At 39.3% G+C, this 18,843-nt stretch overlaps 1 protein-coding gene across 2 annotated transcripts in view; it reads left to right on the top strand.

Annotated features, from left to right (window-relative positions):
• Positions 1–18,843, top strand: part of BANK1 (B cell scaffold protein with ankyrin repeats 1) — a 320,374-nt gene that overhangs the window by 275,418 nt on the left and 26,113 nt on the right. For both annotated transcript variants that reach the window (XM_081597071.1, XM_081597082.1), the window contains exon 11: positions 12,960–13,025. In XM_081597071.1, the coding sequence (XP_081453197.1) occupies positions 12,960–13,025 (66 nt within the window). The remainder of the gene's footprint in view (positions 1–12,959; positions 13,026–18,843) is intronic.

Below are 18,843 nucleotides of genomic sequence, written 5' to 3' on the forward strand. Positions count from 1 at the left end.
AGATTCCACACCTAAGGATTCAACCAACTGCACATCAAAAATATTCAATAAGAGAAAACTCCAGAAAGTACCACAAAGCAAAGCTTGAGTTTGCCTCTAGGGCAACTGCTTAAATAACATTTATATTGTATTTTCAGCTAATTATATAGCATTTACATTGTATTAGGTATTATAGGTAATCTAGAGGTGATTTGCAGTAAATAAGAGAATGTATATAGGTTATAGACAAATGCTGTACCACTTTATAAAAGAGACTTGAAAAGTGAAAGTGTTAGTCTCTCAGTCGTGTCCAACTCTTTGCAACCCCATGGACTGTAGCCTGCAACAGGCTCCTCTGTCTGTGGAATTCTCCAAGCAAGGATACTAGAGAGGGTAGCCATTCCCTTCTCCAGGGGATCTTTCCAACCCAGGAATCGAACCCTAGTCTTCTTCATTGTAAGAAGACCCTTTACCATCTGAGCCACTAGGGAAGCCCAAAGAGACTTGAGCATCTGCAGATTTGGTATGGAGGAAGGAGGTCATGGAACTAATTCCCTGTGGAACCCGAGGGACAACTGTACTAGCTCTTTGACAAAGTTGTTAAATCCCAATAAATGTTTTTTTGAAGGGAGAAGATAGACATATAATTTAATGAAAGAATTTGGTTATGTTCTAGGAATTTTTGAACAGGTACATCATCATCTGTATCTCAGTCTTTCGGGAGTTCTCAGGACCGCAAAGACCATGTTGTGTTTCTCTACTTTCTGCTCTTTATCTTCTCACCCTTCTGTCAGCTGTCATATTCTTGTTTTCCATGAATTCATTCTTGTGTTCTGTTTGTTCTTTTTCTGTATCATTCATTTCTCTTTGTTTACTGGTAGTGGGGGCAATGAAGTTTAATTTCTTTGTCATGGGTTTTGTCTCGTTTTGCTTTGATTCGAATTTATAAATTCCTGTGATATTTATTTCTCTTTAGTTCTCATATCGTCTCTATAATCTTTGCTTGCTGTTTGTCTGTGTGGTCTGGAACTCTTGATACCTCCATCAGATAGGTGACTCTTCTTCACTATGCTTTCATGTTGAGGAATGAAGCACCAAAACCTAAATAGAAACTTTCCCTGCTCGCTTGTGGACTGCACTGTAGGGTAATGACATAACCAGCCTTGTCATTGAATTATCCCAAAGTGTAAGTTTAGGTAGATCTATTCTCCTATGTTTTTCAATACATCTAGAATAAATTCCAACTAATTCTAACCTAATTTATATACCTAGTTGCCAGCACTCCGAGATCAGAGTCTGGGGAGAAGACTGGGAAATTTCACCACTCAGAATGCATTATTTAACTTGTTCTCCCTGTGTTCAGTCCAGTGTCTGAAACTCCTTTCACCCACTGTGCTTTGTGTGCCATGGTCCTTCTATTCACTTTCTCCAAGAACAAACTGTCCATCATAGATGATTGCCTTATTTCACTGAAGAATGAATTAGAAGCAGTGCCTGCTTTAGACTGCCAACCAAGCTCCATGTTCTAGAAGAGCATTGGGATGGTTCTCCTTCTCATTCATAGGTTTATTAATTATATAAAGTTTTATTAAGAACGAGATGATAAATTCTTTCTGCATATTAATTATTCAAATCCCCTACATGACCATGGTACAATTTGTCTTTTATACAGACACACAGGAACTTTAAAGAATCTTAGAAATCTTGAGTTTGTAAGAAATTTAAAGGCTATTTATCTCACCTACTCATCCCAAGTCCAACACCTATCAATATTTACAGGAAATCTTTCATTCAATTACACAATCAAATCTGTGCTCACAGTATTTGTGTTATATGCAGACAGGGATCACTGTCATGTGATTTATTTTGTTTTTGTTTTGCCCTTAACTATGTACAAGCAAATATGATTATTTTCCCCATATTTCAAACCAGTAGCAAAAACTGAACTATAAATGAGGTCATCAAAGTCCCTTTCCATTATTTCTTCCTTTTCTCTTTTACTGGGATATACTTGCTGGCCTCTTTCTTTTATGCTATTGATTGTTGATCATATTGTTCTCCCATTAGGAAAACATTACCTCATCAGCCAGTTCTTTTTTTGATGTTCTTTGCATTTCATGGGATAAATGTCTTTCATCACAACTTCCATTTTTCTTTCCTAGCTCAGGCAAATCTATTAAATAGAATATCCACCATTTCCCAGAAAGCCATCCATTCAATTTGAAGAATATTAGTTTGCTCTAGTTCTTGCCAGAGCACAGAAGCAATAGCAGAATGTTGGCACATCCGGGGTATGTTAGAGTAGCCAAAAGAGAAGGGTGTGGAGTGGAGGGTGGAAGAAGAATGCAGATGCAGAAGCCCAACTTACTGTTTCAAAAACTCAAGAAAGTGATAGCAAAGTAACTAGGCAAATAAATCAGAGAGATACAGGAAAATCATGTTGGCTTTTGTGGGATAATAGAATATATATGTGTGTGTGTGTGGGTTTAGTTGCTTAGTCATGTCTGACTCTTCGCCCAGGAACTGAACTTGAATTTTCTGCATCTCCTGCATTGAAGGCAGATTCTTTACCACCGAGCCACTGGGGAAGCCCCATCCAAGTGATTAGAAGCTTGAAATTTTCACTCTCTAGAGAAAGGAGAAGAACTGAAAGTGGATTAAAGATCAATTATGACTGTGTGGGGAAGCCTCCATAAAATGCTGATATTATGGGTTTTCAGGAGCTTCCAGGTTGACAAACACATAGAAAAGTTGCCATGCCCCCAGGTGCTATGGGGACAGACTCTCTTGTGCCAGAGACTCCCAGACTTTGCCCTATATATCTCTTTCTCTGGCTGTTCATCTATATCCTTTATCATATTCTTCAATAGACTGGGAAATAAGTGTTTCTCTGAGTTCTATGAGCTACTCCAGCATTTTAATAGAACCCAAGGGAGGTTGTAAGAATCTCCAATCTGTAATCAAATCAGACAGAAGTTGTAGGAAACCTGGGGATGGGCACCTGCAGTAGAATGGAAGCAGGCTTATGGGACTGAGCTCTTAATCTGTTGATCTGACGCAATGTCCAGATAGATAGTCTCAGAATTGAATTAGATTGATGGAAACTGTGGTATATTCATATGGTGTTGTAGGACTTGGTGGGGGGGAAAGCCCACACATTTGGTGACCAGAAGTGTCCAAAATGAAGGGTGAGAGTGGTGTGAGATGGAGGAGACTCACAGAAAAGAAAAGCCCAGCAGGAAAGTTGGGTTTTCCCAGTACTACTTTGAAGGTAGGATTCAGATTCAGCTGACATTACCTAAGCAAAAAACTTCATATATTTGAGATTCAAATTCCTCATTGTAAGTTGGGAACAGAAATAATACATACCTTAAGGATTGTTTGGACTTCCCAGGTGGCTCAAGTGATAAAGAATCCACCTGCCAATGCAGAGATGCAAGAGACATGTGTTCGATCCCTGGATCAGGAAGATCCCCTGGAGGAGGGCTTGGAAACCTACTCCAGTAATTTTGCCTGGAAAATCCCATGGACAGAGGAGCCTGACAAACAGGGGTCACAAAGAGTCAGACACAACTTAAGTGATGGAGCACACAAGCTAGTACAAATAAATGACAAAAGTGACAAGAACCACATCAATGTGGGTAGAACAGGAGACTTCACTAGCACTACAGAGGATGATCAGAAGAATGTATCAATCTACTAATTTCTAAATTTCCCATTTTAAACTAAGTATTCTAAGTACTCCTAGTTTGAAGAGGGGAGCCCATACATAATGGGACAAAATTCTAGAATATTCACTTATAGCTAAGCATTTTAACTTCTTTCATGAAGCATAACATATCAGACGGAAAATCTATTTCCACCATCACCACTATCCCCTGTCCACAGAAATGTAGCTTATTAATACAAAATTGAATCCGTGGTTCGTTTTATCAAGAGATATGTTCCTGTGTTTTTTTATTCCATTCTTATTATACTAAACCTAATTTTATGTTAACAACCAAAAGAGAATAACTTATTTTTCTTAATGAAAAGTTTTTGAAGTCTGCCTGCTTCTAAATACCGTATTCTTTCCATCTTTTGCTCCCTATAACATTGAAAAGGATCAGATTCATTAAGCTTTAAGAATATAGAGGAATTAACAAGGATTTACAATCTTTAGTGACAGAATTTTTAATTTAAGACTAATCAAGGAAACAAAATGAGAACTGTTCATAGTATAGATAGATTGATAATAAAACTATATCCATAAATCACGCAAAGAGATGACTGCCTATTGTGGAAAATTTTTCAGCATCAATGAACAATTTCCCATTTTCCCCTCACACAATTAATAAAACCAAGATCATTCTTCAGAGTCCATGTTGCTGATTTGGAGTAGAATATAATTTCCCTTTCAATTTTCAATTGCTACTGAGTTGCCCTTGGCATTTTACAGTGCAACAAAGTTGTATATGACCTTTTTGAGAGCTGCTCAGCTACTGGGACCCTAAAATGTCAAGTACAACTCAGTTGCTCAGAAATTTTCCACTTGCAATTCACTTGTACTTGAAATTGATCACGTCCAATGCAATTGAAATGCAAGCAGAGAAGAAAAAAAAAAAAACCTTGTAGAATCACTTAGGAAAATTAATCCATATCATTGTAAATGTGACAGAATGAAATGGCTTCTATCTCATTGTTGTTATTCAGTCACTAAGTTATGTCCAACTGTTTGAACCCCATGGACTGTAGCACACCAGGCTTCCCTGTCCTTCACCATCTCAGAGCTTGCTCAAACTCATGTCCATTGAGTCGGTGATGCCATCCAACCATCTCATCCTCTGCCACCCTCTTCTCCTCCTGCCCTCAATTTTTCCTGGCATCAGAGTCTATTCCAGTGAGTTGGCTCTTTGAATCAGGTGGCCAAAGTATTGGAGCTTCAGCTTTAGCATTATTATCTATCCTCATTAGTGAAGAGATATGGCCACATGTATTAAAGTAAGCATTAGATCAAGTGCCTTGCATTTTATTCTCTGGCCCAGTGACCTTGTCCAAACCATTATCTTTAGGACTTAGTATATCACAGGTGGTCTCAGAATAGAGGGACATATGTATCATCTATTTGTAAGATATGGATAGGGTACTGGTGCAGCTCTGCAAAGGAGCAGTTGTTCAAGCTGTGCTTACACTGGGAATTCTGGTCTTTACCTTTAAAGTACAATACTCTTGTGTGCCTGCTGAATCACTTCAGTCATGACCAACTCTTGGCACCCCTATGGACTATAGCCTGACAGGCTCCTCTGTCCATGGGATTCTCCAGGCAAAAATACTGGAGTGGGTTGCCATGCCCTCCCCCAGGGGATCTTCCCAACCCAGGGATCAAATCTGTGAATCTTTACCACTGGAGTCTCTGTTAAATTTGTATTTTAATAAGAAGCTTGATTGACCTAGAGTAGTAGTTCTTAACTGGTGGTGATTTGCCTTCCAGGAGACGTTTGGAGACATTTGGCAATATTTAGAGACATTTTTGATTGTCATGGCTAAGACATAGATGTTACTAGCATATATGCCAGGCCACAAAACGTGTCTCAACAAATTTAAGAGGATAGAAATTATATCGAGCATTTTTTCCAACCACAATGGTATGAAAGTAGAAATCAATTACAAGGGAGAAATGGTAAAAACACAAACATATGGAGACTAACACATGCTACTAAAAAAACAACGGATTAATGAAGAAATCAAAGAGGAAGTCAGAAAATAAAATGCAATGAAAATAAAACACAACTTTCCAAAATCTATTAGACGCAGCAAATGCAGTTCTAAGAGGGAAGTTTATAGCAATATAGATCCACATAAGAAACAAGAAAATCTCAAATAAACAACCCTGTCCTTTTGAAATTTTCAATCTGCATTTTTGTAGTTTGAGTCTTATTGGCAGAACTAGTATTTAATGTTTATTCAGAGTGAGAGTGACCCAGTCTTACTGGTTACTTATTAGGACAGCAATATTTCCTTATATAACAAAAAAGAGGCCAGAGAACCAAAAGGTAAACTCATCACAGCTTCTAGAGGATGGCGGTGACTTCCTAACAACCCAAACCACTTCTCTGCTTTTTAGTTTTTCTTTTGGCCTTGCAACTTGTGGGATCTTAGTTCCTCAACCAGGGATAGAATCAGTGTCCCTAACCACTGGACCACTAGCGAAGTCCCCAAACCACTTCCCTTTGAAACAAAAGAAAAATTACTAGGGACATTACTAACATCTACACTAATATCCTTTTTTATTGAATACAGATGTTCAAAAAGTAAAGTCAAACAGTGAGCCCACATGAAATCCTATGGGACGAAATTAGCCCCCAGTCCAGTGCTCTGTAAGCAGTAGGTTTTCAGTACATGTTGCCTGCCTGGTTCAAGAGGAAGACAGACCTGCCTGCCCAGTAGTGAAGTGGAGACTTCGCTAAACACTCATTATAATGGACTCAAGCTCTAATGACACAGAATTCCATAAGCAACTGCTGTCATTCTCCGAATGTCCCAACTTTCTTAATAAGAAACATTTCAAGAACAGAAATATTCTTATTTGCATCAAAAAGGATAAATATGCAAATCAAAGCAGTTTGTATTCTACTCAAATAAAAATTAAGTTCCTTAGAAGTAGAAAAGGTAATTTATAGTGAGATTTCCTGGTTTGGGAGAAGATTTTTATGGGAACACATCTATCAGACTTAAAAATTTCCATTACAAACTGGAAAGAAAATTAATATTTTCTCCTTAGGAAACCAAAGCATTCATTGATATTTCCATTGAATTAGAATTTCTGTGCTATTTTCCTTCATGCAGACATGTACTTTCCAACTTCCCATCACCACCAATCTCCCAAGTATGCTGTAACCACATCTGTGACTTCACGTGTGCTGACTGACCATTTGTAGATCCTCACCGTCCTCCTCTCGCCCAAAAAAACCCGCAACTCCTGGCTCTATGTCTGCCAGTCAGTAAACTGCTTTCAGATGAAAGACCTTCATATCACGTGGCTGATGTGACTATTTCTGTTTGTGACCATGCCACCCCTCACACACCTATTCAAATGTGGTGGCCTGCGTTCGATAAATTTGTTGAAATTGGCAACCCACAACTATTGCTAACAGAATGAAATGGTGCTTTTAAGCTGACTGGAGTGCTCAGTCTATCTTGATCCATTTGCAAAGAGGCTACATCTCTTCCCTGAGCTTCGATTTGATTAGTCAGTATGACTACTTACGGGGTTAGAATGTTCCCTGCCTTTGCTGGCTAGACAGGAGTTGTTTACATTGCTTGTCTTGACCTCACTCCGCCTGTTTGTCATTAGCATGCTCAGGGTACAGACGGGAACAAGACAGGCAGAGTAGGGCTGTGGAGGTTGCATTGTGGCCCGTGCCCTTCCTGCCTGTTTCTCATCTCTGTCCTCTCATCAGTAGGCACTAAACGACACATTTGACTCTTGCTTAAAATAAGACACCAAAGTGGAGGACAGAATGCAAACTGACCGTGTCTTGTTGACCTTTGCATCCTTAGGACCTAGCACAACCCTTAGCTACATGGTTAGCAATCTAATGAAAGTTGGCTGAGTGATTAATAAGTGCTCCTATACTGAGGACCTGAAGCAAAATACTGATCTGTGTATTTCATTTTGTATCCAATCCCTGGTTTCAGGAACTATCAACAGTGATAGGTATACATTCCAAACAACATTTCATTTCACACTTCTAATGGGCATGGAACATCAAGGGCTTTGTGGTTTATAATTCATTTCTTTATGAATGCACTTGGCTATTGCACAGACTTTCCATTACCTTAGCCACTTAGAAAATAATTCCAAATAAGCCTTATCAGATTTTCAAAGAAGGGCAGCCCTGGAAGAATCTGTTTGCTTGCAATAGGCCACTAATGAGGTTGACATGAAGAATGTTCCTGCAGAAGCAACCTGGAAAGACAAATAGCGCAAGTGAATTCGTTATAGTTCACCTTCTCCTCCTCCTCTGCTCTTCTGATAGTTCTGCTTTGCGTAACATTTTGAATATTTAATACTATGCAAATTTTTCCCATTCAGTGTCATTTCTATTCTAGAGAAAATTTTACAGAAGTCGTTCTACCAACATTTAAAATAAATGGGTTGGTATTTGGGGCATTTGCATTGTTTGAGATTATTTAGAGCCTCAAAAATTGTTTTTCTTCCTTTATGGACTTTTTTAATGTTTCAAGGTGGTGAAAGGTACTAATAATGCATTCATTATTCTTTCTCCTTAAATTCCAATTTTAGGTAGGAAGAGAAAAATAAGGTTTCACTCGATCAGAAAATCATCAAAATTGACGTTATGTCATAATTGCCTTGACAGCATCATTTGAACATTGACGCAATAAAATACTGTCAAGAATAATATTCTCCAAGATTTCAAACACGTGGGGACAGGACCACCTCCATATATTATAAAAAACTAACATTGGTCTGTGACTTAACTTTCTATTGTTTCTATTAGTCTAAACCTCCAGTAAAAAGAATTGCTTCCTCAAAACCATGCATTTAATTTAAATTCATGTGCATTTAAGAATTTATCCAGGAACTGTTCCACCTGGACTGGCTTGGGAAAGAAGAATTGGTAGCATTTTAGCATGTCAGAACTGAGTAAGACACTAGAGATCATCTCATCTTAGCCTTAACTTCATTGGCAGAGGAAATAAAGGCCCGAAGGAAAAAGTCATTTTCCCATGTCATGCATGTTGTTAATATTAAGATAAAACTACACTCCTTCCACTGTCCCAAGTTGATTACCATTCTGGTATTTAGATTTTTTCAGTTACTGTATGTTTAGAACAGACTCTCATCTTACCACAAATCCTGTTGTACAAAAATAATACTTTCATATCTAAATCTGAGTGATCCATACTCAATATTTGGTTCTCCCTATAACACGAATTTTCTAGTTGTCTCCTATAAACTTTATGCTGCTGCTGCTGCTGCTGCTAAGTCGCTTCAGTCGTGTCCGACTCTATGCGACCCCGTAGACGGCAGCCCACCAGACTCCACCATCCCTGGGATTCTCCAGGCAAGAATACTGGAGTGGGTTGCCATTTCCTTCTCCAGTGCATGAAAGGGAAAAGTGAAAGTGAAGTCGCTCAGTCGTGTCCGACTCTTAGCGACCCCATAGACTGTAGCCTACCAGGCTTCTCCGTCCATGGGATTTTCCAGGCAAGAGTACTGGAGTGGGGTGCCATTGCCTATAAACGTTATGCATTTTATGCTTAGAATGCATAAAGCTTTCTAGAACCAAGATTTTGCTGGCAGACACAATTTAAATGTTTCAGCTAATGTTTACTGTAAAAAGAAAGATTAACAAATTCTGGAATTTATATCTTTTCCTAAGGCTAATAGAGCATGTGTCCTTGGTATGCATGTTTGTACTGGTCATCATTTGGGTGGGTTGGCTCTTTCTTCAGGAAACAAGTTAATATAAGTATCTTCCCAAGATAAACTCATATTCAAAAACACCTCCTAACTTTCACAGCAATGAGAAGTGGTGTGTTTGGAAATACGTTAATTGCTAATTGAGCTCTTGTAAGGAAATGAAGTTTGTCTCTAGGTAGAAGGAGGGAAACAGTTGTAGTGGATGGAGCCAGAGATGAGTTAGGAGGGAATTTTAAGGGAGGCTAGACAGATAGAGGGGCTTCGCAGTGGCTCAGTAGTAAAGAATCCGCCTGCCAACATAGATGTGGATTCATTCGATCCCTGAATTGGGAAGAGCTCCAGGAGAAGGGAACAGCTACCCTTTCCATTAGTCTTGCCTGGAAAATCCCATGGACAGAGGAGCCTAGCAGGCTACAGTACATGGGGTCGCAGACAGTCAAACACAACTTAGCAACTAAACAACAACAATACTATAGAGCATGATTGAGTTCCCGTCCTTCTCTTAAAGAGTTCTGTGATCAGCATTTATCATCATCTTACTCAGAGCATCCTATCCCCACCCCAATCCTACAACCCATCTCACAATGTTATAGCTACAATAGCTGCTTAAATATCAACAATAAATACACTGCTGTAACTCCTCAATCTAGAAACGGAGACTGTTTACCTGTTTAACATTTCCTATATTTCACAATGTCTGAAATTTGTTGTCAGCAACATGTATTTCAACAAAATATAAAGTGATTTTTAGCAAGTTAATGCCAAAAAGCTGGAAAAAGTAATTCTATTTACCAGTACTCTATCATAGTTTCACAATTTATCAGAGTTCTTAAAGCTTATCAATAAATGTGCATTTTATTGGACAAATTTGTTTTCTGACTTTATCTTTGGATTCAGATGTTTACCCGTTTTAATGATTCCATATTATAGCTTTTTTTGTCTGAGGCAGTCTCAGTTACTGTCTTAATATTGGTGAAAAAACCCAGAGTGTCTGCATGTTATTAAAATTTCAAAAGTGTTTTATTTTTTTCAAGACTTTTAGAACTGGCCAATGAAAAAAATCAAGCACCACTTGTAAAAATGCTTTTATTATCCTAAATATATTCATATATCATATATCCATCAGTATATTTTATTTGAGAAAATATGTAAGCCACAATCCCCAAACTTACCAGTAAGTTATATTTAGCATGTTTTCCAAATACTAACTTGAAGCAGAAAATTTATTTTCAACCAAAAATGTTATTTCATGTGTGTAATTTCTCTTAAACACATCATACACTGAAAGTATATTTGCTTCTCCTATTTGAAGGAAGACAGTAGAACAGGGTACCCTTTCTGTTGACAATAGCTGGCAAAGTATATATGCATAATAAATAATAGTTGATTTGATGTGGTTTAGGGAACATTCTTGGGGCTTCCCTGGTGGCACTAGTGGTAAAGAACCCACCTGCTAATGCATGAGACATAGGAAATGTGGGTTCAGTCCCTGGATCAGGAAGATCCCCTGGAGGACTCCAGTATTCTTGCCTGAATCCCCATGGACAGAGGCAAAGAGTCAGACACGACTGAAGTGACTTAGCATGCACACACACAGGGAACTTCCTTAAATTTGAAAAAGTGCTATCTGGATTCATCACAGATATGACCTTGATATTAGATCAGTTTAAAGAATACTAAAATCAACAAAGCCAAAATACTGCTGGGATGCATCTCCCAGGCAGAGTGGTCAAGCACCATCCATCCATCCAGTTGGAACACTGCCACTCCTGTGTGCCTCGGTCGGGTTACCCCAGGGACTCCCAGGGAGCTGTTCAGGGGAGCAGAGACACAAGCATGTTGGAAATGCCCTAAAGTTCTTTCTTTTTTTTTGGCCACACCACGTGGCATGTGGGATCTTAGTTCCCCGACCAGGGACTGAACCCACGCCTCTTGGATTGGAAGTGTGAAGTCTTAACCACTGGACCTCCAGGGAAGTCCAACCCTAAGGTTCTTTTTAATCCTCTCTCTAGGGCTCCTTCTTTGCTGTTTTTCTTTTGACAGAACATACTTATTTTATAGTTTCTTTCAGAGTGTTTCATTACATTTAGTTCTTGATATGCTGTTTTGCTGACTTGTCTCACTGTGGTTTGTTTCCTTTTGTGATTTCTAATTCTTTTTCTTTATTGGAGAATAGTTGATGTGCAATATTCTGTAAGTTACACGTGTACAATGTAGTAATTCACAATTTTTAAAGATCAGACACCATTGATAGGTAATAAAATATTGGTTATATTCCCTGTACAGTATGTCCTCAGTTATGGATTATGGAAGACAAGAGGCAGCAGTGCTGTGAAGGACCATGCAATAGATTGAAGTGCAAGGCTTGAGAGTCCAACTCACATCTCCACCAACAACAGTTCTGGGATCGTTTCGATATTATGTAGCCCTTTTAAATGTTAGTTATTTCCACTTCCTCATCTGTAAACATATGACACTGGATCAGTTCTCCAAGGCCTCTTGCAGTTCCCAAACCCTGTAGTTTAGCCTGCTGCTGCTAAGTCGCTTCAGTCGTGTCCGACTCTGTGCGACCCCACAGACGGCAGCCCACCAGGCTCCCCCGTCCCTGGGATTCTCCAGGCAAGAACACTGGAGTGGGTTGCCATTTCCTTCTCCAATGCATGAAAGTGGAAAGTGAAGGTGAAGTCGCTCAGTCGTGTCCGACTCTTCGCAACCCCGTGGACTGCAGCCTACCAGGCTCCTCCGTCCATGGGATTTCCCAGGCAAGGGTACTGGAGTGGGTTGCCTTTGCCTTCCCATTAAAAATAAATGGAACTCTGGGATGTTCGGTTTCTAGAGTCAAGCTCTAAAGGCTATATAGACTTTTTCATTAACAAATGCCAGAAGGTATACAGAACTTTGTGGGTACTCAATAAATATTAAACAATCAATCTTATCTTTCATCTGCAAAATGGGGTGAGTAATGCTGACTTGTCTCACAGAATTCTGTGTGAGAAATAATAAATGAGAACAAAGCACTTTTCAGATAATGAAGTAATTCGAATAAGCTGCTTTAATAGGTCTTAGGTCTAGCTAGATGATGCAAGAATAAAGTGTCTTTTTTATTATTACATCTGTGAAATACAGCAGTCTTTTCATCTGTTTAAGAAGGAACAGTCTATTATCCTTGCTTATCACCAAAAAGTCAGCATGAGTAATTTCTGTACAAATGGAATATTTCATGTGATTTTACCATTAATCACTTTTAACAAAATGCAGCTTTTATCTTTACCTGATATCAAAATGGAATCATATCTTGATTTAAACAGTTTAATGAGGCCTTCCATCAGTTATTATACTACTCTGAGCAAAGAAGATGCTTTTTGAAATAACTGATAAGCTGCACAAATGAGAAAATTGTGAATTTAATAATCCTCCTACTCAAAAAATAATACAATTCAGAAATTGTTACTAAGGAAAATGAAGTATTGCATTCTAGTTTCCTAGAGTCTTTTACAGGATGTTCTTTTTAATGTTTATGTTCAATAAATAATATGTGTTCTATTTTTTACAGTGTTTCAACAGAAGGCTGCCAGAAGACAATCTGATAGTGACAAGATCCATGGTCCTAAGAAACAAGGTATTGATATGAACTTCAGCTTATTTAATAATCTTTAAGTAAGAGTTAAAGAAGTCTTATGAATACAGACTAAAGTCTCCTGAGATAGAAGTAAATAGCTGTGTACTTGATTAATTTTACTCTTAAGTCACTATCTTACCCAAATGTAACTTTTCCATAAAAAGATTAATGCAAGAAAATTCTTTTAGTTAATAGAAGCAAATTATTTTAATTAACAAAAGGAAAGAAATTAGCAAAGGCCTTATGAGGATATTCGTGGTGATGTTGATGATGTTATCACAGCTCTAGGAGGGTCAAGTAAGACAAATTCTCTAACACGCCTCAGAGTCCTTTAGAGAGAAGTCTCTAAAACTTAACTTGGTAGGAGGGGCAGATGACTGATTCCCCAGCGGAGACCAGCATGGGTTTTCTGTGCTCTGTATTGAACTCCAGTCAAAGATTGTACCCTTTTCTCACAGTTCTCTTGCCTTAGGCACTGGATCCAACGTTTTTTGTTTTTTGTGGGGTTTTTTTGAATAATTATTTGTAATGCAGAAAAGAAATAAACATTGTAGCTACAGAGGCATCTCACACAGGAGGAACGTTTTCCTCTGGTTCCATAGGAGGTGGCTGCTTCTAGTCTGCTCTGACACACTTGGTTCCTGTTGAAAAGAGAGTCTCTAGCAGGTGATTTATAATAATCTTTTTCTGATAATAAGGCCTTGGTTAAGATTCAGAAATGCAGAACATAAAAGGTGGCAGAAATGGAGGTGGCGCTGGATACTTTGATAATCAGTGAGCATGTACTGGTGCTTTTAACCTCAACCCACTTCTGAAATAATGTCACTCCAAAGTCAGTTCAGTTCAGTTCAATCAGTCGTGTCCGACTCTTTGTGACCTCATGGACCACAGCATGCCAGGCTTTCCTGTACATCACCAACTCCCGGAGCTTACTCAAACTCATCCATTGAGTCTGTGATGCCATCCAACCATCTCATCCTCTGTCATCCCCTTCTCCTCCTGCTTTCAATCTTTCCCAGCATCAGGGTCTTTTCCAGTGAGTCAGTTCTTTGCATCAGGTGGCCAAAGTATTGGAGTTTCACCTTCACCATCAGTCCTTCCAATGAATATTCAGGACTGATTTCCTTTCAGGTTGACTGGTTGGATCTCCTTGCAGCCCAAGGGACTCTCAAGAGTCCTCTCCAAACCACAGCTCAAAAGCATCAATTCTTCAGTGCTCAGCTTTCTTTATAGTCCCAACTCTCACATCCATACATGACTACTGGAAAAACCATAGCTTTGGCTAGGTGGACCTTTGTTGGCAAAATAATGTCTCTCCTTTTTAATATGCTATCTAGGTTGGTCATAGCTTTTCTTCCAAGGAGCAAGCGTCTTTTAATTTCATGGCTGCAGTTACTATCTGCAGTGATTTTTGAGCCCAAGAAAATAGAAAATCCCCATGGAAAAGAAATGCAAAAAAGCAAAATGGCTGTCTGAGGAGGCCTTACAGACAGCTGGGAAGAGAAAAGAAGTGAAAAGCAAAAGAGAAAAGGAAAGATATTCTCATCTGAATGCAGAGTTCCAAAGAATAGCAAGGAGAGATAAGAAAGCCTTCCTCAGCGATCAGTGCAAACAAATAGAGGAAAACAACAGATTGGGAAAGACTAGAGACCTCTTCAAGAAAATTAGAGATACGAAAGGAACATTTCGTGCAAAGATAGGCTCAATAAAGGACAGAAATGGTATGGACCTAACAGAAGCAGAAGATATTAAGAAGAGGTGGCAAGAATACACAGAAGAACTGTACAAAAAAGATCTTCATGACCCAGATAATCACGATGGTGTGATCACTCACCTAGAGCCAGACATCCTGGAATGTGAAGTTAAGTGGGCCTTAGAAAGCATCACTACGAACAAAGCTAGTGGAGGTGATGGAATTCCAGTTGAGCTATTTCAAATCCTCAAAGGTGATGCTGTGAAAGTGCTGCACTCAATATGCCAGCAAATCTGGAAAACTCAGCAGTGGCCACAGGACTGGAAAAGGTCAGTTTTCATTCCAATCCCAAAGAAAGGCAATGCCAAAGAATGCTCAAACTACCGCACAATTGCACTCATCTCACACGCTAGTAAAGTAATGCTCAAAATTCTCCAAGCCAGGCTTCAGCAATACGTGAACCAGGAACTTCCAGATGTTCAAGCTGGTTTTAGAAAAGGCAGAGGAACCAGAGATCAAATTGCCAATATCCGCTGGATCATCGAAAAAGCAAGAGAGTTCCAGAAAAACATCTATTTCTGCTTAATTGACTATGCCAAAGCCTTTGACTGTGTGGATCACAACAAACTGTGGAAAATTCTGAAAGAGATGGGAATACCAGACCATCTGACCTGTCTCTTGAGAAACCTGTATGCAGGTCAGGAAGCAACAGTTAGAACTGGACATGGAACAACAGACTGTTCCAAATAGGAAAAGGAGTACGTCAAGGCTGTATATTGTCACCCTGCTTATTTAACTTATATGCAGAGTACATCATGAGAAACGCTGGGCTGGAAGAAACACAAGCTGGAATCAAGATTGCCGGGAGGAATATCAATAACCTCAGATATGCAGATGACACCACCCTTATGGCAGAAAGTGAAGAAGAACTAAAGAGCCTCTTGATGAAGGTGAAGGAGGAGAGTGAAAAAGTTGGCTTAAAGCTCAATGTTCAGAAAACTAAGATCATGGCATCTGGTCCCATCACTCCATGGGAAATAGATGGGGAAACAGTGGAAACAGTGTCAGACTTTACTTTTTTGGGCTCCAGAATCACTGCTGATGGTGACTGCAGCCATGAAATTAAAAGACGCTTACTCCTTGGAAGGAAGGTTATGACCAACCTAGATAGCATGTTTAAAAGCAGAGACATTACTTTGCCAACAAAGGTCCGTCTAGTCAAGGCTATGGTTTTTCCAGTGGTCACGTATGGATGTGAGAGTTGGACGGTGAAGAAAGCTGAGCGCCGCAGAATTGATGCTTTTGAACTGTGGTGTTGGAGAAGACTCTTGAGAGTCCCTTGGACTGCAAGGAGATCCAATCAATCCATCCTAAAAGAGATCAATCCTGGGTGTTCATTAGAAGGTCTGATGTTGAAGCTGAAGCTCCAATACTTTGGCCACCTCATGCGAAGGGTTGACTCATTGGAAAAGACCCTAATGCTGGGTAGGATTGGGGGCGGGAGGAGAAGGGGACGACAGAGGATAAGATGGTTAGATGGCATCACCGACTCGATGAACATGGGTTTGGGTAGACTCCGGCAGTTGGTGATGGACAGAGTGGACTGGCGTGCTGCAATTCATGGGGTCACAGAGAGTCGGACACGACTGAGCGACTGAACTGAACTATCACTTTCATCAAGAGGCTCTTCAGTTCCTCTTTGCTTTCTGCCATAAGGGTGGTGTCATCTGCATATCTGAGGTTATTGAAATATCAGTTCTCCCGGCAATCTTGATTCCAATTTGTGCTCCATCCACTCTGGCATTTCTCATGATGTACTCTGCATATAAGTTAAATAAGCAGGGTGACAATATAAAGCCTTGACATACTCCTTTCCCAATTTGGAACCAGTGTACTGTTCCATGTCCAGTTCTTACTGTTGCTTCCTGACCTGCATACGGATTTCTCAGGAGGCAGGTAAGGTGGTCTGGTATTCCCATCTCTTTCAGAGTTTTCCACAGTCTGTTGGGATCCACACAGTTAAAGGCTTTGGCATAGTCAATAAAGCAGAAGTAGATGTTTTTCTGGAACTCTCTTACTTTTTTGATGATCCAACGTATGTTGGAAATTTGATCTCTGGTTCCTCTGCCTTTTCTAAATCCATCTTGAACATCTGGAAGTTCATGGTTCACGTACTGTTGAAGCCTGGCTTGGCGGATTTAGAGCATTACTTTGCTACTTTGAGATGAGTACAATTATGCGGTAGTTTGAACATTCTTTGGCATTGCCTTTCTTTGGGATTGGAATGAAAACTGACCTTTTCCAGTCTTGCGGCCACTGCTGAGTTTTCCAAATTTGCTGGCATATTGAGTGCAGCACTTTAACAACATCATCTTTTAGGATTTGAGATAGCTCAACTGAAATTCCATCACCTCCACTAGCTTTGTTCATAGTGATGCTTCTTAAGGCCCACTTGACTTTGCATTCCAGGATGCCTGGCTCTAGGTAAGTGATCACACTATTGTGGTTATCTGGGTCATGAAGATCTTTTTTGTTTAGTTCTTCTGTATATTCTTGCCACTTCTTAATATCTTCTGTTTCTGTTAGGTCCCTACCATTTCTGTCCTTTATCGAGCCCATTTTTGCATGAAATGTTCCCGTGGTAACTCTGATTTTCTTGAAGTGATCTCTAGTCTTTCCCATTCTATTGTTTTCCTCTATTTCTTTGCACTGATCACTGAGGAAGGCTTTCTTATCTTTCCTTGCTATTCTTTGGAACTCTGCATTCAAATGGAGATATCTTTCCTTTTCTCCTTTGCCTTTAGCTTCTCTTCTTTTCTCATCTCTTTGTAAGGCCTCCAAGTCATATTACCTTAAAATTGTTACCTGTAAATCACTGAGAGAGACATTAAGATAAAGCTGAAAGTTATTTTACCAGCAGCCACTAACCACTTCCATAGTCTCTTTTTGTGCCATTATGTAAATGGCGAGGTACTGATTGCACCAATTCTAACACCTGTTGACCTGTTGAATACATGACCTCAGTGGACTTGCTCCTGGGATGCCCTGGAGTATCATCCTCCAAAGAAAAGTGTGTCCTTAAATGAATGATCTTCACCCATCACTTCAAGTAGCTTTTCTCATGACAGCAGCATTGTGCTTATATCATTCTTCCAACCAATACGTGGTATTTGAATGCAGCACATGATGAGCCTAAACTTCCAGTCTCCCACAAATCACTTGGATACACTGCTCATAAATTTGTATGCAAAAAACTCCTTACTGGGCAGTTTTTTATATCTAGTGATTTCTTATTTTGAAGGGAAAGAAATATCTTTTTAAGTCTACTGTTATCCTCCCACTGTGCCTTTAGCTCTCTTAAATAGTTGCAGAACTCCATGTGAGAGCATTGTATAGCTTGGATCAAACAGTTATTGAAAAATTAAAGTAGAGAAGATTATTCCTATCTGGACTCCTCCACACATCTCACAGAGCTCTGGAAAGAATAAAGAGAGGGGATGCTTTGAGCTCCTTGGGAGGAAGTTCCCATGAAGCATTTTTAGTAAATTATTCAATTATCATACTTTAATTAAATCATGTTAGAATTAAGGGGATGATGTGAAGAAGGCCGCAGGAGATGGAAGAAGGCAACAAGTGGCAAGTATAATGAAGGGATCTCAGAATACCTGATGTATTATCCTCTGGTTGTCCCACAGAGAGCAATATAAGGAAAGGCTGCTGATGTCATGGAAGCCTGTATGAAACCTATTATTATTCTACCATAAGTATAGAAGAGTAATCCCTTCTTTACTCAGAAGAAAAGGGGCAGAGGGAATGATGAAAGGAAACAAGAACCTAAATTATAAAATATTTTATTGGGTTAACATCTGTCCATATCTTGTTACTTAATTTGCTTCCTCAAGATCAGTGATAACTTGATTTATTTTTTAATTCTTGGGGATTAGGATACTGAAAATTTTAATTTAGTTTTTATGTGAACTTTTCTGTCTAGATATTTCAATCCAATTCTTGATGGTATTTTTGATTAGTCAACTTAAAGCAGTTCCTTTCTCGATTCCTTTAACTGTGGACATCAGTAATTCAGCAGAATGGAAAAGAATATTGTTCTGTTTTCAAGGATAGAGG

This window comes from Giraffa tippelskirchi, chromosome 1 (genome assembly GCF_054371585.1).
Source record: "Giraffa tippelskirchi isolate mGirTip1 chromosome 1, T2T-mGirTip1v1.2.pri, whole genome shotgun sequence".
NCBI lineage: Eukaryota > Metazoa > Chordata > Mammalia > Artiodactyla > Giraffidae > Giraffa > Giraffa tippelskirchi.